The sequence below is a fragment of the Martes martes genome (assembly GCF_963455335.1).
Source record: "Martes martes genome assembly, chromosome: 1".
In the NCBI taxonomy this organism is placed as follows: domain Eukaryota; kingdom Metazoa; phylum Chordata; class Mammalia; order Carnivora; family Mustelidae; genus Martes; species Martes martes.
In genome coordinates, this window is record NC_137888.1 from 114239895 (window position 1) to 114261749 (window position 21855).

The 21855-nt window shown below is 53.8% G+C and overlaps 2 protein-coding genes across 2 annotated transcripts; both read right to left on the reverse strand.

Moving 5' to 3' along the window:
• Positions 1-5184: 5184 nt before the first annotated feature.
• On the reverse strand, positions 5185-13561 carry CPN2 (carboxypeptidase N subunit 2). Its single transcript, XM_080813071.1, has 2 exons — positions 13445-13561; positions 5185-7153 (listed from the first exon to the last, which is right to left on the reverse strand). The coding sequence occupies exon 2, from the start codon at positions 7148-7150 to the stop codon at positions 5504-5506; it is 1647 nt and encodes a 548-aa protein (XP_080669197.1). The 5' UTR covers positions 7151-7153; positions 13445-13561; the 3' UTR covers positions 5185-5503.
• Positions 13562-16128: 2567 nt separating this feature from the next.
• On the reverse strand, positions 16129-21566 carry LRRC15 (leucine rich repeat containing 15; the record flags this gene model as incomplete). Its single annotated transcript, XM_080817640.1, has 1 exon — positions 16129-21566. The coding sequence occupies one exon, from the start codon at positions 21564-21566 to the stop codon at positions 19815-19817; it is 1752 nt and encodes a 583-aa protein (XP_080673766.1). The 3' UTR covers positions 16129-19814.
• Positions 21567-21855: the final 289 nt, after the last annotated feature.

The following is a 21855-nucleotide window of genomic DNA, read 5'->3' on the forward strand; positions in this document are numbered from 1 at the left end:
CAAGCGAGAGGGAGAGAGAGAGAGAGAGAGGTCCTACTGGTTCTGTTTCTCTGGAGAACCTGACATCCAGTTTTTGATCCTTCCTTTACTTTGGAACAATGGATTTCATCACTGACAGATCCAACACCCCTAGTATAACAAATGATTCTTAGCAACCCCTTCAGTCTCCTGAAATAAATTTCACAGAGAGTATAATCAGATCTCACAGAGAATTTAAAAATTAAATGCCCTAACTGCAATAAATTAGAAATAAAAGGTAGTGTATGATAAACTAATATTCCTCTCCATGTGAAAATGCTCAGGTATGACCTCACCAGAGATCTGATGAAGGCCTCGGAGGCTTTCACCTACTAGATAATGAGGAAAGGATGAAACTAAGAGAAGCTGCTTTCTGTTTATGTTTGAGTCTTTGAAATAAGCATTGCCAAGGCGGGGCAGGGATATTTTCCAAAGTCTGAACAACTGTGATGAAATTGTAAAGAAGGCAAAGCCCAGTCTTCCCAGCAGGTACATGCCAAGTTGCACTCCTGGAAAAGGGAAAGTGTCCAAGCCTGAAGGACAATTTTGGGGTCACCTGTGTCAGGGTCAGTGGCAGGCTGAGCTCACTACAGGATTTCACCCACAGCGGTGCCTGGAGGCCCGTCTGCAAGTCGTGGGCAACGCTGACAACTCACTGTCCTGCACGGCTGTCCCAGGGTGCAGGACGCGCCGCATCACCGGGACAGACCAGAACGCGCCAGGAAGGGGCGGTGCCGCCCCGGCAACCGCCGGCCGCCCCTCGGGCGCGGGCCCCCAGCGGCCGGCACTTGCCCAGAATTACAGGAGACAGAAGCTTCAGCAGCTCGTCCTCCTGCCCGAGAGCGGCTCGCGCTCCACCGAGTCGATGGGCCCGGCTGTCCCTTCGTGGGGGGAGGGCGGCTTGTGACTCCCAGGAAGAAAAGCGCAGCGCCCCGCGAGGGGAGCCGTTCCTCCAGGGTGCCGCAAGGGGGCGCCCTGGGCCGCTGGATCGCCGCGTTTGCGGGTTTCTGAAATGTTGAACCCTACGAGATACAGAAGTGGGGTGAGTTGAACACACAGCGTCAGAAAGAATTCTTTGATAGGCTTACATTGTGCTAAATTGTCTGATTTTTGGAAGCGTCGGCCACTCTCCATCATCCACAGTAGGTACTGAACAGTGTTGTCAATGGCATTTCCAGTCCTCCCAAATGATAGAATTTTGATATGTAAACAGCAACTTTAATATCCTCCCAGAAACGGATGGGAAGAGGTCACACCAATGCAATGGCCAAGGTCTTGCCTCCTGCCTGCCACACTTACCGCACTTCTCTGGAAATCATAATAACAGATAACATTTCTGAGAACCCATGTGTCCTTCTTAAATGAATGCACTTACTTCCCCCTCACCAACAGCACCGTGAAGTGGGCACCACGAAGCCCGTGATCAACAGTACGCATGAGGAAACTGAGGCACAGAGAGCTACAGTACATTGCCCAAGGTTACACAGCTGGCAAGTGGCAGGGAATCATCCAACTGTAGAACATTCAGGACATCAGGGCAAGGCGCCCCACCTGTTGGAAGGAGGGGCTTTGGGACGCCTTAGCAAGAAAACAAGGCAGCACGCAGCCAGCTTGCTTCTTCAGGATCTCCAGAGGGCATGCGGATGGCAAAACAAGAAACACCAACAAGAAGAAGAACCCCTATGAAATCTCTTTATATGGCCCGTTTCGTGGCTCGTTTCGTTCATGAATTCATTCAGACCACTACAGCGGGTGGGTCCAACCAAGCTAGCATTCGCACCACTGCCCTGGGTCTAGCTCCAAACAGCCATGAGACCCAGTGTGGTACAAGATAGAGACCAACTTTTCAACCTTGGCTCAGTGTTAGAGTCTCTGCGGGAGTTAAAGATAAAACTGGTATCTGGGTCGGTCTGCCCCAGGTGGATTGAAACAGAATCTTTGGAAGTAGGGCCCGCCCAGGCGCCTGTTGCTGGGGTTAACTTCACCTCTCCAGGTGATTCTAAGGTTCGATCAACATCAAGAACCAAACTCCTGGGGTGCCTGGGTGGCTCAGTGGGTTAAGCGTCTGCCTTTGGCTCAGGTCATGATCTCAGGGTCTTGGGATCATCAAGCCCCGGGTTGGACTCCCTGCTCAGTGGGAAGTCTGCTTCTCCGTCTCTCTCTGCCTATTTGTGATCAATCTCTCTCTCTCTCTCTCTCTCTCTCTCTCTCAAATAAATAAATAAATAAATCTTTAAAAACAAACAAACAAACCTCCTGGGGTGCCTGGCTCAGTCATTTGGGCATCTGACTCTTGGGTTTGGCTCAGGTCATGGTCTCAGGTTCGTGGAATCAGGTCCCATGTCTGGCTCCACGCCAGGTGGGAAGTCTGCTTAGGGATCTCTCTCTCCCTTTCCCTCTGCCCTTGCCCCCACCCCTTGTGCTCCCTTGCTCACTAGCTCACTCGCTCTCTCTCTCTCTTTCTCTCAAATAAGTAAATGAATAAACCTTTTTTTTTTTAAGACTTTATTTATTTGACAGAGAGAGAGCAAGAGAGGGAACACAACCAGGGGGAGTAGAAGAGGGAGAAGCAGGCTCCCCACTGAGCAAGGAGCCCAACGTGGGGCTTGATCCCAGGACCCTGGGATCATGATGTGAGCGAAAGGCAGATGCTTAACGACTGAGCCACCAAGGCACCCCAAATAAATAAATCTTTAAAAAAGAAAAGAAAAGAAAAGAATGAAACGTCTTTTTCTATAGCTGAGGAAAGACCTGGAGAGGAGCCATGATTTGCCAGAGGCGGAATGCTAAGGAAGGAGGGAGCCAAGTGTCTGATTTCTATCCTGGAACCCATCAAAAGCGTTAGTACCACCCCAGACAGGGCCAGCTCCACAAGGAGACAAGGACTCCTGGGGTGTGGGGCACACTCAGAGTCTCTTCTCTGCTGCCCTCAGTCTGAGCTGCAGGGCTGCTCAGTGCCTCCTGCTTCCCCTCAGGACCCTGTGGCCCCCTCAGTGATCAGAACTCCCCGCACCACAGATGCCGCTTCCCCAGTGTCCATCGGGTGGTTGGGTCAGCAGATAAAACACTGGATACCCAGTTAAACTCAGATTTCAGATAAACTACAAATAGTTTTGTATTGTGAGGATGTCCCATGCAACATGTGTATGTTTATTTGCAAAATTCGGCCATGCTACTCAAAAGAGCACAGCGACTCTGGTGTCGCCCAGCCAACCGGAAAGGGAAAACACGCCGCTTGCCCAGCCCACCCAGCCCCTGGCTGTCAGCCGGGGCTCTTTCCCCAGTGTCATTCAGCACAGAGAGAAATCACTCTATTTTAATTTAATAAGGAGTTAGAGTTTGGGGAAAACATAAGTAAGAGAAATGTCTACTCGATTATCTTGTTCCTTTATCTCTGGCAGTGGAGGTTTGACTCTTCGGACCGGCATCCATTGGGTAGAGGCCTGGGAAACTCCTGGATGTACTGGGGCGGCGATGCTCTCACCGGACAGCGGGCATCATCCCCAGAGGGAAGCCAGCAGTCTAACGGAGCCGGCCTTGGGCCTGGGGCTGGGAGAGCACTAGCCTGGGGCTGGCCTTACAGGACCCATAGACACTCAGGGCCTTGGGCTCCCAGAGGTGGCACAGTTCCCTAGCCTTGGAGGACTGATTAAAATTATTAATCTAGGGGTGCCTGGGTGGCTTAGTCGGTTAGGCAGCTGCCTTCGGCTCGGCTCATGATCCCAGGGTCCTGGGATGAAGCCCTATATTGGGCTCCCTGCTCACAGGGGGGTCTGCTTCTCTCCCTCTGTCCCTCCCTGCTGCTCGTGCTCTCCAGCTCCCTCTCTCTCAAATTAATAAATACGATCTTTTTTTTTAAAAAGGAATATTAATCCAAATGCCTCCGGGAATTGAACCCAGTGAGTCTGTTCCTTTGGCAAATCTGCTCAATTACCTTCCGTCACCTTAGAATTATGGTGGTTTTGATTTGAGCCTTGGGAAGCGTATTTTTTAAAAGGGCATCTCTGGACGCGAAGGAGGAGTTGCAGTTCCTTGCCTGCAGCTGACATCGTGCTCCTGCCTTCCCCCAAACCTGTCCCTGCCCTTGGTTCATGGCTTCACTGTCTACCCTGCCCACCACCCAGGAGATGTGCACCCTTGTCTGATCTCTCACTTGCCAGACCCTGAGTGAGTTCCTGGAGGGCCTGCCAGACATCAGATTCGTGTCTCCCTCCCCTTCCCCAGAATTTCATTCAGACCTGTCTACGCCGGAGGCAGGAGAACCAGGAAAGTGGCTTGCCACTGGAGGCAGGGGATGGGAAGGGGGAAATGGATAGACGGGTGCTCAGAAGACTTCCCAGATGGATGGGCCATGAGATCAAAGGGGAGGGGAGACTGGAGAACACACCCAGCTCCTGGGCTTTGCTGGAGGGAAATCCCAGAGGAAGCCGGGATGGGTTTGCTTTACACGTGTTTGCGGTGGGATAATCGAACACAGCGCAGCAGAGCAGGCAGGTATCTCCTCACAGAGGCAGTGAAAACCTGAGCCCGAGGTGGAGATGCAGGTCACCATGCATCCGAGCCCGGGGACATGCATGCGATTCCCCGGGGAGGCAGGACAGCAGGTCCCCGGCAGATCCCAGCAGAGAAGGGACGGGCGGCTGGGAGACGGAAGGTATGGCCGGACTGTGAGAGCGTGGTGTCCTGTGATCCAGAGGAGAACCATCGCAGGGAGCAGGCAGCCACAGGGGCAGATGCTGTCAGAGAGCTGAAAGCTGATGCACCTCCGAGCCCTGCTCACCACTCCTCCCCACTCCGGGCTCAGGGAGCAGCCCCCGTGTCTGCTGGACCATGGGGCAGATAGGGATGGGGGTGGGGAGAGCCAAACGGAGCCTCCTGAGGCCCCCCATTCATCCTGGTCTCCCCTGGCCATGGCTCTGGAAGTGGCCCCAAATGACACAAGTCCCCCCCACACACACACACCAGTCAGACCTCTGTCCCTCATCCTTCTGCTCACTTCTGCTTCTCACACCTCCTTTGTTTTTCTCTATATCAATTGAAAACAAATTTCCAGTGAGAGAGATGGAAAGGGACATTTGTCCTTTGAGCTAAAAGTCCCAACAGGACCGGGGTGGGCGATGCCTGAGGCTCAGAACCTCGGGCGGGGTGAGAGTGGGGGGCGGGGTGTTAGATCATCAAGAAACACCAGAGAGAATGTTCTTTTATTCTCCAGACCTCGGCACAGCTTTACAACGCTTGAGGAAGGCCCAGGTAGGGCTCCGCCTGGGTGATAGGAACAGAAGAGGGGAAGGAGGGAGGAGAAGGAAGGAGGACGGAGGGTCCCCCCCCCACACCACCCGCAGTGCCACCTCCTCCCCCTGGGAAATGCAGCTCCTTCCCAGCACCTGTAGAGGCAGGGCTTCGGCTCCTTCTTGGACCCCACCTCTGGCCTGGCGGGGCCCCCGGAGGCCACCTAGGCAGGCTCCCGGCTCCGCACGCCCTGCACCTAGCTCCCCCCTGGCTGGGCCTCAATGGCCACGGTGACCCTCACAGAGCCGCAGCTTGACTTCAAGTCCCAGTGCTGGCTGCCATTGAACGTTAGTCCTTGGGGGCCTGACCCCAGCCTGGGGGACAGCTGGACATTCAGCCAGCGGCACCGATCCTCACCATCGCAGGCAAGCACCACGGTGCCCTCAGGGTTGCTGTAGGTGCACCGGCTCCCGACCACCCTCTCCTCCGCAGCCAGGTCCCAGGGGCCCCCCAGCTCCCCGTCCTCTGACCCTGGGGCCTGGAAGCCCAGACGGTTGCCGGTGATGGGACACACCAGCTGCTCCTCCTGCAAGGCAGGCAGGAGCTGGCCCTTCAGGTAGGCGGGGCCCGAGCAGTAGGTCTGCGTGTTGAAGAGCCGGTCACTGTACTCACGCAGCCAGCCGAAGAGGTAGGCCAGGTGACAGTCACACTGCCAGGGGTTGCCGCGCAGGGCCAGGTTGAACAGGTTGTAGTTCGTGTCGAAGATGCCCTCGGGAAGCGTGGTCAGGAGGTTCCGGGAGAGGCTGAGCAGCTCCAGCTTGGACAGGTTCTGGAAGAGCGCTGGGTGCAAGGTCGTCAGGTTGTTGCTGCCCAGGTAGAGCCTGACCAGCCCCTGCAGGTCCCTGAAGACGCCGTCGGGGAGATGGGTGAGGGCGTTGTGCGACAGCGTCAGGGAACTGAGGCTGGACAGGTTGGCAAAGGCGTCCTTGCTGACGGCCTCCAGCCGGTTGTAGGACAGAGACAGGCCGAGCAGGCCCGGGGTGGGCGAGAAGAGGCCGGCGGGCAGCCCCTGCAGTGCGTTCCCCTGCAGGTTCAGGAAGGTCAAGTTGCCCAGGGAGGAGAAGACGGAGAGGGGCAGGTGGCCGATGGCGTTGTGCTGCAGCCACAGCTTCTCTAGCCGGAAGAGCCCTGAGAACACTCCGGGGGGCAGCTCCTTGATGGCATTGCCGTCGAGGAAGAGCTCCCGCAGGCAGCCCAGCTGGCTGAACACGCCGGGGGGCAGGCCGGACAGCACGTTGCTGCTCAGCCTCAGGGTCTGCAGGCTCCCCAGGGGCTCGAACAGCTCCTCAGGCAAGCGGGACAGCAGGTTCTGGGCAAGGTTGAGGGCTTTCAGCCTTCTCAGGGGCCGGAAGAGCCTCCCAGGCAGGCTCTGGAACCGGTTACCCTGCAACTGGAGAGACTCCAGGGCGTCCATCTGCTGGAAGAGGCCCTCGGGCAGAGCCTCCAGCGTGTTGAAGTTGAGGGTGAACTTCCCCAGCGAGGTCAGGTTGGAGAAGGCGTCGGCGCTGAGGTTGGAGAAGGTGCTGCCGGTGATCTCCAGGTCCTCCAGCCCGGGCAGCCCCCCGAAGGCGTTGGGCCCGAAGTGCTGGAGCTGGGTGTTGAGGAAAACCACCTTGGTCAGGTTGGGGCTGCCGCTGAAGGCCCGGGCTCCCACCGTGGTGAGCGAGGTCTCTACAAAGATGATGTCTGTGGCATGGGGCGGGATGTCCGGCGGGATGATGGCCAGCCCTTCATCGGAGCAGAACACCTCCTGGATGAAGCAGTCACAGCCTGCAGGGCAGGGCCGGGAGGGCCTGGCCAGGAGCAGGAGGCCGGCCCAGGGTAGCCAGGCTCTGGACAGCATCTCCTGATCCCAGCAGGAAGAGAGAACAGAGATGATGCCTTGATCAAGGGTGGCCAGTGCCAGGGTGGGCCAGCCAGGAGACAGGGATTAACTCTATCAGGGAGGCCACCCCTTGGGACAGTATGTATTTTCAGTGGTTGTTTTCATACAGCTTCATGGCAGCCTTGCAAGGTTCATGGGACCCGGGTTCGGACCTCCTGACGGGCTGTCACATGGCCTGTCCACAGCCACCCGGCAGGTTAGCGGCAGGACAAAGACCCAGGTCTCCTGGACTTCCCATATGCTTTCCAGTGGAGGGAAAGGGTGGAAGTGAGATTAAAAGGCGTGGAGGAGAGGGAAAGGAGGAGACTGTGGGTAGTATGGAATTTTTACGGTAATGTGTAAAATCTGAGCAGGTTATTAGTGCACAGGGAATTTTTAACCCAAAACCCTTCCTGGGTTCCCAAATCTCAGCACCTTGCAGAGCCTAATGATGAGACTTACCATATGCTCTTGTACATCAGCTGGGGCTGAGAGCAGCCGCAGGGAGAAAATGGGCTCTTTTATTTATTTTCTTTAAGATTTTATTTATTTATTAGAGAGATAGCATAAGCAGGTGGAGCACCAGCAGGCAGTGGGAGAGGGAGAAGCAGGCTCCCCCCTGAGCAGGGAGCCCAATGTGGCGCTCGATCCTAGGACCCTGAATTCATGACTGAAGGCAGGCGCCCAACAGACTGAGCTACCCGGGTGCCCCAATAAAACAGGCTCTCATCTTGAATTAGTCACCTGCTCCTTGCTACCACTGCCAAACGCTCCCTTCCCACCACCCCCCCACCTCCCCCACCACTAAGCCCATGGAACTTTCCAACATCATCTGGACAGGAGGATCCCAGATGCAGGGCTTCCACAGACCAGTGGATTTGGGGGTTTGGGGGTTTGTTTTAAATAAGAAAAGAGGATGAAGATTTAGTCAGCTAAAAATATTGTTTTAAACGCCAGCATCCAACCCCAGGTCACAGATTGGTGCTGCAGCTCCCAGGTGTGTTTTATGGCTCGTTTTTTTCCTATGTGAACCATGAGCCAACATGGAAAATTGAGAAATCTCACATTAAAAAGTCCAGATTTCAGGATGATTTAGGAGAAGGGAGCTCACGTTCCCACATGACAAGACCAGCTGAAGTTGGGCTTAATTGCCCCATGGCTTTGCGGGGGGCGGGGGGGGGGGGCTCCAGGCCACTACTGCTCCCACCTGTCATTTATAGGGCCTGTCGGCGGCCAGGTTCCATGAGTTCAAATACCAGCTCCACCACGTTCTAGCTCATTCTCACTATGTGACCTTGGGTGTGTTACTCAACCCAGTTGTGCTTCACTTCCCTGGTCTGTAAAACAGGGATAGTGCTGACCAGGTCAGGATAAGGCAAGGACTGAATGAGAAAACATAGCCAAAAGTTTTAGGTCAGTGTCTGACGTGGAGTGAGAAATTAATAAATCATGTTAATTATTGTTAAAAGTTGTAAGCCACCATCATAACAGAAAGGTGATTTGAACACCAAAAAAGTAGGAAGAACAGAATGTCCTTTAGATAGAATACATTTGGCTTTACCAGAAAGAGACAGACAAGCAGGAAGGGAGGAAGGAAGGAAGGAAGGAAGGAGAGGCAGAGAGGAAGGAAGAAAAGAGAGATGGGGGAAAGGAAGAAAGGAAGACAGACAGAAAGAAAAAAAACCCTTGAAAAACATAATCCTAACTTTTCTCAATTTACCAGTCCCCTAATAGCACTCACAATCCGTCTTGGCCCCAAGCCCTCTTTGCTGGCCGTGTCTCTACTGCCCTCTGCTGGCTGCCTCCTCCCTCCCGCGATTCCACTTGAGGCCAAAGGGCTCCCCATGGGCAAACACGGTGCTTATAAAAGCTCCCTGTTCCTCCTCCTATTCAGACACCCAATAGTCCAGTTTTTCCAGGAATATTTCTGCCTAATCAATAGAGAGGGACCATTTCTCCCATAGAAAGTGCGTATCTCCCTCGAGGCCCCTCTGTCGCTTGCACAGATGCTGAGTTCGCCGCAAGAAGTGGCAGGGGAGGGCTCTCACAGCAGCCGCTCCTGCCTGCCACTCAGGACACGTGAGTCTGTAGCCTCTACGTGCAACTACCAAAGAATAGAGTCTCGGGCTAAAGCTGAGCTCTGTAACTGCTTGCCTGGGGGTCGTAGAACCAGGGGGCACCCACTCATCTGAGGCGTGTTACAGATAAAGGGAGGGCTCGGGCTATAGAAGGATGAGATGGCCATGGTCTCAGCCCCACCTGCCAGCCAGGCTGGCGCTGGGGATCCTACACAACACCCCCAGGGGTCCTCACAGAAGCCTTCCCTGACCCCAGGAATATGGTGCCTGGGAGTAGCTCCTCGACCTAGGTAGTTAGCATAGTTCCCTGACACGATCGCTCATTGTGGCTGTCCCTGCTGTAGGAAAACATGTGCTTGGCATCTGGCCCAGCGCTGACCTGCGTGGGCTTGGTTCAAGCCCCAGTGAGTGATTGCCAGCCAGACCACGAGACTGCACAGGATTCGTCCTTCTCCGGAGGGTAAGAGGGAGTAATGTTTATCCTAAACATGCCATAATGCATAACAATGCATACTGTGCCAGTCCCCTTCCTTGCTAACCCCTTCAGTCCTTGGTTCTCAAAGGCAGTTTCCAGAAAACTTCCACTACAGTGGACATGAGGCCCTAGAGCGAACATACACAAGGGACCTCACCTGCTGTCTGTCTGCTCATGCTTAAGGGCAGGCACTGCTGTGACCTGGTCAGCCTAGGGAAGATAGACCTGAGGAGGCGACCCACACAAGCCCTGGTTCCTAGGTACCTGAAGCGTGATTGAAAACGGGGGCATAGCCTCCAGATGGATATGTGCCTTTGGTTTTGCACCGATGGAGGTGTCAAGGTGGGAAAGAGGACCAGAACGGGGCCTCTGAAGTTCAGGATGGGGGCCCAGTCTATGCAGTTGGAGGAAGCAGGGGATGGTAATCATCGTGAGGGTGTGGAATGCTCCCAACTATCCACTCCCAACCTAAGACTCATTCTCACATCACTCTAGAATGGCTAAGAGTTTGTGCTCTGGAGTCAGATAGTACAGATACAAATCCTGTCCCTAGCCCTCATAACTATGTGGCCTTGGCTGAATTGCTTAACCTCTCTGTGCTCCATTTCCTCATCTTCACAACAGCAAGCTTCAGTACTACCTTCCTCATGGGGTTGTTCTGAAGATTGAATGAGATAAACCGTGTTGAAAGTAGCAAACCCAGAGCCTGGCCCATAGTGAGCATTCAGCAATAGAACCTTAAAGACCCTGATTATTCTGCACTTGGACCAGCCCCAACTTTGTTCTCCAGTTGTTACAGGGGTTAGCTGTGGAAAACCTGATGAGATCATCCAACCTCCCCAGTTATGGACCAGCAAGCTGTCTCTCTACAGCATTTTTTTCCAGCTCTTTCCTCTCAGCCAAGGGAAGCTAATCATTGTTTTGCCTTTGGTTGAGAGGAGCACAGATTCTGATGGCTGTAGCTAGGCTACCCTGGCCATGGGCCCATTTCCCAACTGCCCTCACGAGCAGGTCACTGGGGGCTCTGGAGATGGAGAGCGTCCCTGCCTGGGCACTGTGGAGGCCAGCACCGGAAGGGACTGTGGGGAGCAGCCAGAAGATTCCAGCATCTCTCTGAGAAACCACCTCTGCATTTCTGCAGAGACCAGCACACGCCCACAAAAAATGTTCCATGCTCTCAGCAAGCCAGGGGATTCTGGCTCTGGTGGGGGCAGGGGAGTGGTTGACTGGTTGCAAATGGACTTTTTCCCCTTCTCAAATTTCTTTTAGGTTGATACATATCTGTGTGTGCCCCAAGCCAGTCTGTCATTCACCGCAGAGCCAACCCTCACTCCTACCAGAGGGTGACAGGAGCCCAGAGCCTGAACCCCAAACTGTCAGGGAACTGCTGCTCTACTCAGAGATGGCTACGTTGCGCTCTGCATCACCAACGGGGCCGGATTCTGTCCCAGCACATCTGGGAGCAGGAAGAAGGGCTTCAGAGGTCCATCTGGAGCCCCAGAAGGCCTCATCCAAGTCCCCTGGGAAGTCTGGTCTCCTTTCCTGAGCTCCTCCTTTCCCCAGCCCCAGCCAGCTGGCCCTCCCCAACCTGCTACCCACTTTGTCCGAGGTGTCTGGTTTCTGCATTTGTAAATGGAAAACAATCATGATAGGAACACTACTACCTAAATGACAGCTTTGTTAGAGTTGTGGTAATTAACTGAGATCACCGGCATTGAGTTTGTGATATGGTGATATAGTTAGAAATACATATTTGGTCTTTGCCTTGACTCCTGCTACAGAGATCCAAAAACCCTGGAAATTTCCTGAGAGATAATAGAGGGGCATCTTTTGTTATACATAATAAGGCCCTCTCGACGCACACGTTCATATTAATGAAGTGACTATCCATGGCTCTTAGTAAGCTTCAGATTATACACAAAGTATTTGCAGTAGTTATCTCTGGAAAACAGAATGGTGGGTGATTTTCACTTTTTCCTTTTGCTTTATCAGAAATTCTCTACAGTTTCTAAAAAAAAACAGGTCACGTTTGTAATAAGGTTGAAAGTCATGGGACACCTGGGTGGCTCAGTGGGTTAAGCCTCTGTGCTCAGCTCAGGTCATGATCTCAGGGTCCTGCTGTGTGCTCAGCAGGGAGCCTGCTTCCTCCTCTCTCTCTGCCTGCCTCTCTGCCTGCTTGTGATCTCTGTCTGTCAAATAAATAAATAGAAGTCTTAAAAAAAAAAAAAGAATGAAAGTCATAAACATTCGGATAATCATGTAAGACACATAGCCCCTGAATGCAGACTGTGGGCTTCCTGGACTTCTCCCCTCCCTAGAACCCATATCAAGAAGGCTCCCGGCGGCCCTGGTGGGAGATAGCCCGCGTAGTGAAATGAAAGAAGCTTTGGGGGTGGCTCAGTCAGTTAAGCATCTGCCTTTGGCTCAGGTCATGATCCCAAGGTGGCTCAGGTCATGATGCGAACGTCCTGGGTTTGAGCCCTCTGTCGGGTTCCTTGCTCCGTGGGGAGCGTGCTTCTCCCTCTCCCTCTCTCTCTGCCCCTCCCCCTGCTTGTGCACCTGGGTGCACGCACTCTCTCTCAAATAAATAAATAAAATCTAAAAAAAGAAGAAGAAGAAGAAGAAGAAGAAGAAGCTGTAAACCGAGCACTCCCCTTTCTTCAAAGGCTTCCGCGAGGGCACCACCTCTAACTCCCGCTTACACAGCCCTTTCTGCTTTAGGATGTCCCCGTGCCTCCTTGTTCCACCTGCACCCCAGGCCCGCACAAGTCACACAAGTCACACCTTCCCCAGGAAGCCATCCTTGACTATGGACCCCACAGGTCATTCCCGTCCTCAGTGGAATGCTCTAACTTCTGGTCAGTTGCGACCGTCTTGACTGTGACTTCCTGGGGGCTGGGGATGTCTCCTGCAGCTTGTCTTACAGGGCTGTGCACTCCAGCTCTGAGTGGCCCAGAGCTGAGTGCAGACCAGGTGTGCTGTGTCGAACTGACCCGAATGTATCTGCAGCTCTTGGTCCCCTGTATATCATGTCTTGTGCCCCTTGTGCTTTAGTGGAATGGGGATGCCCTTGAGCTCTGCCAGGGCTGTGACCTGGGTTCAGATTCTGGCACTGCCCCTACAGGCTGCGTGGGCTTGGACAGGTCCCTCCTTCACTCTAAGCCTCAATTTTTTCCATGCACGATTGTAACCTCGTCCCTTAGGGTTAAAATTAGTCCCCAACTGGATAATACATATGGTTACATTAGATAGTAAATACAACTCAATTAACACAATACCTGCCGAATAGTGAGTGTTGGATAACAGGTAGCTACCTACAGATTTTATTCTTGGAGTGACTATATCAACGAAACCGGAACTCAAAGGCGAGCCACACGATGGCATAAACAAGGCATAAACGAAGATGGAACCAGGCAAACTTGGACATATGGTCTTCCTGCTTAACCCCACCATTCCCTATGCACTCCCGGAGCACAGAGCCCAGACTACTTTATCTCAGGACCCCCGTGCCGCCACCTGCCTCCTGCCCCAGGCCAGCACCACCTCAGCTAGGGGCCACGGGGGCTTCTCGTCCCACAGCAGAGGACACGCATGGTGTCTCCTGCTTGGAGCCAGGGCCAGGCTCTGCCCCTGGGAGGAGTGGCCTGCTCCTCTTCTGCCCTGGAGCTGGGACCCGAGGCCAGATTCCTCCCCCGTCCCCACAGACCCCAGGAGACCTACCTCGAGGGGCTGAGAGGACGCACACCAGCAGCCCTGGTTCTTTCTAGGGAGCAGAAGTGTGTCCGGTGTGGCCTCTGATCAGTGTGAACCCAGCAGCCCCAGCGCTGATCAAAGTTCCCAGCAGTGGTCCCTCCCCTCACGTGGACAAGTGTTCCCGGAATGTCACCAGGGTCACAGGACAGGAGAGGAGAATCTGGGGCAAGGCCTCTGAGGATTAACGAAATGACCCTGAACTGTTCCCACGGACAGATCCCCACTGAGGCCAAAATCCAGCAAAGATCACAGGCCTGGCACATTTAGGGTCCTGGGGCATCCACCAGGCCCTAGAAGGTTTCCAGTAGGATGCAGGGGTGAGGACCGGAGCCAGGGATCCACGCTGACACCCCCTCCCGGTGAAAGGCCGGGCTGGTGCTGGGAGCCAGACAGACGAACGGCTAGCCACAGACACCTGCCTGGCTCTCAATGCCAGGAGGAAATCTAAGAGGGCTGTGGGCTTGTTCCTTGGTTTGCTGGTTTGTTTCATGAACTAACTTTCTAAACCCTCTCTGAGTTGAAAGGAGAGAAGATGGAAAGAGCTGAATTTGGGCCCAATACACAGAGACACACTTTCACCACAGGGCTAGCCAAGGATGAAAGAAGTTGCTTTGGAAAATAGTGGTTTTCCTGGGGCACCTGGGTGGCTCAGTCGGTTAAATGTCTGCCTTTGCTCAGGTCATGGCCCCAAGGGTCCTGCTCAGCGGGGAGCCTGCTTCTCCCTCTCTCTCTGCTGCTCCCCCTGCTTGTGCTCTCTCACTCATGCTCTCTCTCTCTCTCAAATAAGTAAATAAAATCTTTTTTTTAAATGGCGGTTTTCCTGTCTGGAGATGTCCATCCAGGGGCTGCAGAATGAGGTAAAGAGAGAGAGAGAGAGAGAGTGTGTGTGTGTGTGTGTGTGTGTGAGGTCCGCATGTGTGCACATGCGCACATAGCTAAGTGTGTCTTTGTTTTAAGGGGTGTGGTGAGAAGGCATGACTTAGATAAGCAGCCTCGGTAGTTTTCAACGTCCAGAGGCTACCATTCAAAGTAGACTGATGACTTTAAAACCCGTTGTGTGGTATTAATATCAATCTCACTCTTTTTCGTGACTTAACCAATATTTCTTAGGTATGCAAGTGGCTTTCATCAGCTAAATCCCAACGTTCTGAAGACTGTAGCAAGGAAACATCTTTCGGTGGAGACATAGTACAAATACACACTCTGGCAGAGGTACAAGGGAGCGAGTCAGAGGGAAGAGGGACTGGGAACACAGTGCGCTCCGCCCCGCCCTCCACAGTGCGCAGACCAACAGCCACAGGAGGCTGTACTCCAGGAACGGCCAGGGGCGGGGTGCTGAGAGAAGGGGGTACACCTCCGGAGGAGACCCACAGCCTGGCTAGGGGAACAGTCCGTTCTGCCCTGCGCTCTGAATGGCTTCTTGAGGCACTGACGCTGAGTTCTAGAGAGAGAGCTTATCTATTTACCAGTGTCACGGTGAACCAGAGAAACTGGGCATTCACTGGGATCTGGGTTCAAATTCTGATTATTCAACTAACCAGTCCTTACACAAAGTATTTAATCTTTGCAAGTCTTTGCCTGCCCATCTGCGGAATGGGTGTGGTAGCGGGCCAGGCTGGGTGTGTGTGTGTGTGTGTGTGTGCATGCACACGCACATGCGTGAAATCAAACCAGATAGGAGCAGCTGGCAGAACCCTGGGCGTATGTGCGCATGTGCAGAGGGGAGACTTGCGTTAAGAACTCTAGGGACCTTCTGGGAAATAGGATGAGAACTGTAACCCCTTTTCCCATTAGCCAAATCTCCAGAGACCTGTCTGAGGGGACAGGCTCAGTGGTGAGGGAAGGACGACAGGCCCTTCCCCCACCACTGACAGCGTCCGGCCCCATGATACTGTGAGCACATTACTGACCCGTTTGAGCCCAGCTTCCCGGGACAAGCTTACACCTGGCAGACAGGATCTAAGAGCTAAAAGAGCCCAGGAAAATACAATCAGAAGTGCCTACCCTGGGCACAGCAGTGGGACAGAACAGCAGAGCAGATCACCCCTTTCTCAAACACTGTGTCGCAGCTGTGCAGCCCCTGGCATCCCCGGAGACCTGGAAAAGTCCTGCGGACACCTGGACACTTTGGAGGGAGACACCTTCACTCAGATGGTGTCTTCTGAGGGCCTGTGACCCACGGAGACTGGTGCTAGGCTCTGACAGGAACGTGCAGTGTGCAGGAAGAGTCCCACCCACCTAAGTCTGTATGCATGTGTGCTTGTGCGTATGTGCGTATGTGTGCATGCACGCAGACAGGTTAAATGAACGCCTTTCTGGGGACATAGAAGAACCCCCAGTCTGGGAGTGTGAGCTCAGGCATTAGTTCACTAGGTGACTCGAGGAAGTTCATTTCCTGCCTTGATCTCAATTTCTTCGTCTATAAAATGGGTTGAACCTATTCTTAAGGCTCCTTCCAGCCACAGTGGCCTAGAGATATCATGTGCTCTTGCATTTAGGTTCCCCACTCACTTTCCAAAGGCTTTTTCTCAGCTCAGAATCTGTTCTCCATGAGGGTCTGCCTGGGTCAGCCTCGCACTCATGAACAGGAGTGGAAGCAACAGGTGTGAGAGCCCTTCGCCGAGACATCCACAGAAAGCACGTGTCCTGTGTACACCGTTTATTGTTGATTCTGTATACCAGATTTGTCATAGGCGGCATCCAGCAGACATGGACCCCCAACCCTGCCCACCAGGGCTTACACTCTATAAAACCCTGGGGGCCTAGAAATCTCTAAATGCGTCACCAAGCACCTGGGACTATTTGCAATGATTCTCTAAGCGAGGCAAACATGATCTACTTTTGAAGGCAGCATGAAGGCAACGGGTTGGTGAAAACGATCTTCCCTTAGGTGAAGGAGAGAGCACAGCTGGCAGAAGTATGGCCTGGAGAAGCACCCACCCCCTTCTCTGAACCACAGAGAGGGCTTCCTCCCCGAGCCCCCCACCCACCGCCTCCCCAGCCACCCCAAGGTTCAGTTCTGACTGTGGGATCCATGGGCTGAACTCTGTGAGCGGTTTGTAGCTAAAGGCTTGGACACAGCAGTGTCTGGTTACCAGCTCTTGTACCTAGTTATCTCTAGCTGTCTGCTCTCCACCAGCTTCCTGAGGGTGGAAACAGATTCCTGAAACTGTTCTTTTTCTTTAGTGGGTGGGTGAGCTGAATGTTCGCCTGTATTGACAAAGCTTTTGATCTACACGGTAGCAAAGGAGGTTCCGATGGCTAAGACTGTAGGAAGCAACAGGAAAGTGATTCCCATCTTCTTTACGGATAAAAGCCCAGGACAGGCCATGAGGTCTTGTACAAAGTGTAAAGAGAGAAAGAAAACCCACAGTCCACTGAAAATGCTGCAGAAGAAAGAGTGAGTTTGGACCCATTTCCAGGGGTAACAATAGTACCTATGCAGATAGGTGTTGTCCAACTTAAAGAGTTGATCTTAAAGAGTTGATCTTAAAGAGAAGATCCTCGTTCTGTGTTTTAAAGATATCTATACACAGTAGGCACTCTTGAAAAACAGTGGTTCTAACTGGCTTTTATTCTCTTTCCTCCAACACTGACCCTTCACTCCCAATGGAGACTGCTGGGCCTGGCAAGGTGACCTAGGGGCCAGTGAGCAAACAGGGAAATTAAAGTGGACTCCATGCCCTACCTCAACTTGGGGGGACCAAGCAGCTCACTCCAGGCCTGAGAATTGAGCAAATGTGATGTCTTTTTGGAAAGGGAACTCCATCCAGCTTTTCTGGTAGTTCCCTGAACAGACAACACGGTTCAGAGAGCCAAAAGGCCTGCCATGGAAGAGGAGGCGCAAGGGTTCCATCCAATCCACTCAGGCAAGCTCAGAGCATCGGGTAAAGAGTTCACCACTCCCAGCTGGGGGTGCTCCTACATGGAGACATCTGAGGACAGCTGCCCTCGGGCCAACCTGTGGCCTGGAGAAACATGTTGCTATCTTGGGCCCGGGAGAAAGGAACTCCAGTGTCATGCCCAATGCCAGGACTACCCAAGGGTTCTGGGTTTAGAATGGCAGGACATAGTGGGTAAAAAGGACTCCTTCCTCACCTCTCTGCCATCTTCCTCGATGACCCCAGGATCAATCAGGCAGGACATCATTGTGGAATGATGCCCATGTCCCAGGCTCTGGGCTTACTTCCTTTTGGCCCCTGGCAAGTCTTGGTACATGTCCCCCAGTTGCTATAAATATTCTGAAAACATTTTGGAGACCCAGATTTACCTTGGAGAGAAGATGTCTTTTGCCTTTGATAGGCCCCATCGTTCCCAGATTCTCTGGGACAGAGAATAGAAACTATGCAGTGAACTAGTTCTTACACACATCCCTTCCTGGACCCTTTTTGTCAGGGACCTGTCAGCATCACACGCGGAGGTCTGAGGGGATTTCTTATTTGCCTTGTGGGACAGAGGAAACTAGTAAGAGCCAGTCAGGATTTCCAAATCCTTACAGCACCTCCTGAAGTTCTTTCCTGAACAAACACAGAAACCTGAAATTCTCCATGTCACGGTTTTTACTTCTGAACTGACAGACCACTTGTCGGGACAAAGACATGAGTTGCCACGAGCACAATTTCTTTACCGGTGTGAGTACATGGCTGGCAGGAAGGGTGGTGAATTTATGTGGCTAGCACTCAAGGAGGGCGATAACTGTGCACCAGACGGCTCAAGTCTTAACAAGCAGGCCACAGGCAGCAGGAACTCCAGAGAGCCCCCCAGACCCAGGGTGACCTATCTGTGTACCCAGACGTTGCCTCCCATATGTGAGCATTCTGAACTTCAGTGTCTAGCCGACTGGAACACTGATGGAGAACTTTACCTCCCTGGAAGGATCACCAGGTTCCATTACACTCGGCTGTTCAGTTGAAGGATCTCATCTCAGAACTATTTCGCTTCCCCCAAATGGAAAGTGAAAATTAAAAACAGACAGAGGCAGAATGTGCCCAGAAAAGGCCCAGGCAGAGAGGCCTCTGCTAAGCAGCAGACAGCTTGCTGGCAGAGAAGCGTGTGTGTCTGTGGGGATCTCTGCTGTCTGCCTCTGACCGGGTCGTTCTGGGGGCCGCGGGGTGGGGGGATCTGCTAACATCTCCCAGCCAGACCAGAACGTACCCACATCGTCTCCTCTAGCCCTGGCACCTGGGCCTCAGCAAAGGCAGGCTGGCAGGGGCATCGAGGGGCCGTCCTGGCTCATGGGGACCCATCTCCACCAGCCTGTCTTCTCCAGTAAAAGCCCGGGATGGAGGATACTAGCGATGTCCTGTTTCTTGGTCTGGATACTGGTTACACGGGTGTGAACTGTTTGTGAAGAGCCATCATGTGATCTACACGGTGACACGCCCACGTTTCTGTACGTGTTATACTTTGGTAAGAAGCTAAAAGAGACAAACCTTAGGGATGAACATAAGGACCCCGTCCCCCCCCCCCACCCCAGACCCCCGGTACCAGGGTGCTTTCTCCATCCAGTACCAGTAAGCTGATTTTCCAGGTTGTTAAAGGTCAGACATTCTACATATCTTATTCCTCAAAGGACCAACATTTTCCAAGCAAAATTTGCAGTTTGGAAATCTCTGCGAGGCTGACGTGTTGCCCAGGTGCCTGTCTTCCGTTTCCGGGTATCGATCCCGTGAGAGACGCTGACTGTGGCTCTCTCTGCAGGCACGGAGGGACCTCTTCCACGACGTCCCGAAAGCCAGGTGCTTGGCAGCTCTGAGGAACCCAGCTGAGGGGATGGAAGCCTTCTGTGAGGAGAGAACTCACCCTGCCTTCAGGAGCAGAAAATCAAGGGAGACCTTTCATTTGCGGGGACCGGGGAGAGCCATGCCACGGCCAGGAGCGGAGCGAAGGAAGGGAAATCAACTTACATCCTACTTGGGAGAGAAGCCGTCCCTGTGGAGAACTATTCCCACAAAGTGAGCAGGCGTGGTGATTGAATCTACTGAGGCCGGCAGGACCAGGGACGCAGGGAAGCTTGATGTTGGAGGAGAGCTGGTGAGGCTGTGGAGAAGGGCTTTCTCGAATGAAGCCCAGGGATGAGAATGAGAAACCCCACGGGGTTTTGCCATGGCCGGTGGGATCTCCCTGGTGGTAGGGAGTCCCACAAGAGCTGGTTCTCCTCTAGTTCTCTAGAGGCGAACCAGGCAGGTCAGGAAAAGGTGGGGCGCACCTTTCTCTCGGGGACCAACGAGAGGGAGCGGGGGTCGCTCTGCGGACCCAGGGGTGGAGGCGCAACAATGAAACTCCCAGATCCTCCAGCAGCCACACGGTTCCCCAGCCCTGCCCCTGCCCTGCCTCTTTAGCACTCATTGGGTGACTTCATCTGCATCAGGACTGTGTGGTCCCTCTTCTTGCAACAGCAACAGCAGATGCAGGCAACCAGAGAACAGACCAGGGCAATGATGCCGATGACAATGGCAGCGATGGCCAGCCCACTCTGGGCCTGTGTCATGCCCCATGTGCCACGGTCTTCGGTGACCTCGATGGTGGTCAGATCGGTGTAGTCCTCCACGGGGCTGGTGAAATCGGTGGTGGAGATGGAGGTGGTATCGGGGTAGCTGGGTGTGTCTGGGTACTGTGGTGTCTCCGGGTAGCTGGGCACCTCAGGGATCACTGGGACCTGGACACTGGGGACAACCGCGTTGACGTTGATGATGATGAGGGACTGGCCTCGGACGCTGGGTGGGCTGAAACACACCGGGAGAGTATCCGTCCCCAACCTGGGCTTGTTGAGCAGGAGCCAATTGTGGAGCGGAAGGATGTCTGAGTCACACCTCCAGGGGTTGTCATAGAGCCGCAGCTCACACAGGTTCCCCAGGTGATCAAAGATGCCCATGGGCAGGTTCTCCAGCTGGTTGTTCTGCAGCTGGATGGTCATGAGGCCATTGACGTGGGCGAAGATATTCCCCGGGAGCTGTCTGAGGCGGTTGTTCTGCAAGGAGATGTTCTGCAGGTTGACCAGCATGCGGAAGACGCTCCCGTCCAGCTCTTGCAGCGCGTTGGTGTGGAGGGACAGCTCCCGAAGCTCCGCCAGCCCGTTGAAGGCATCTGGGGAGATGTAGTTGATCTGGTTACGGCTGAGGATCAGCACCTGCAGCTGGCGGAGGTTGCTGAAGACGTTGTCCGGGACAGAAGTGATGTGGTTGTCGTAGAGCCAAAGCTCACGAAGGTTGTGCATCGGCCCAAAGATCCCCGGAGAGAGCTCCTTCAGGGAATTCCCAAAAAGGGTGAGACGGTTGAGCTGGGGCAGCTGCATGAAGATGCCAGGAGGCAACTGGGAGATGTGGTTGTTGGACAGATAGAGCTTCTGGAGGTTACGGTTGTTGTGGAAGAGGCCAGGGGAAAGCATACCAATCTGGTTCTGCTGGAGGGCCAGCTCCTGGAGGTTTCCACACCCATCGAACGTGCCCATGGGGATTTCGGAGAGCCTGTTCTCATACAGCCGGAGGACCTGGAGGTTGCCCAGCCGCTGGAAGATCCTGGGCGAGAGGTGGGTGAGGCTATTCTTGCCTAGATTGAGCTTTGTGAGACCCACCAGGTGGTCGAAGACGCCGTCAGGGATATATTCCAGGTGATTGCCATGCAGCTGTAGCTCTTTGAGGTTGCTGAACTGGGAGAAGTGTGCCGGCTGGATCTGCACCAGCTGGTTGCTGGACAGAAGGAGTGACTCGAGGTTGTTCAGGCCGTGGAAGAGGCCAATAGGCAGAACCTGAAGCTTGTTGTTGGCAAGGCTGAGGTAACGCAGGGAGCCTAGGTTGCGGAAGGCACCGGGCATGATGTGGGACAGCTCATTCTTCTCGATCCTCAGCGCGATGAGGGCCGAGATGTTGAGGAACGGGGACTCGTTGAGTTCGGTGATGTGCGTGTTGAGGATCTGCAGGCTCATGGCATTCCAGGGCAAGGGGGTGGGCACTGCCACGATGCGCGCCCCCGAGCACTCCACCTGGGAGGCCCTGGAGCAGGTGCACTCACTGGGACAGCCATAGTAGGCCAGCCCCGCGCTCCAGGCTTGGCAGCCCACCAGCAGAAGAAGGTAATGTTTCAGCGGCATGGCCTCTGCAAGGGGAGAGAGCGCACATGAGTCAGGGTCATCTCACCAACACTGCCGTTAAATTTAAGCCAACATCTTTGGTGCCAAACACTGGCTTGCCTTCGAACGCCATCATCACAGACCCCAACTTACGCTACCTATTGTCTGGTCAGTCAGTCTCTTACACCTTCTCCCCATGCCTTTGCCCAAGCAATTCCCCCCACCCAGGGTACTCTTTGTCCTCATCTGAATCTTTCCCATACTTCAAGTCCAGCTCAAAAGCAGTCACCTCTCGGAAGCATGACTCAGA

Bases quoted from the DNA above. Each gene is read 5' to 3' on its own strand.
- CPN2 (XM_080813071.1), bottom strand. From the start codon at position 7,150: ATGCTGTCCAGAGCCTGGCTACCCTGGGCCGGCCTCCTGCTCCTGGCC.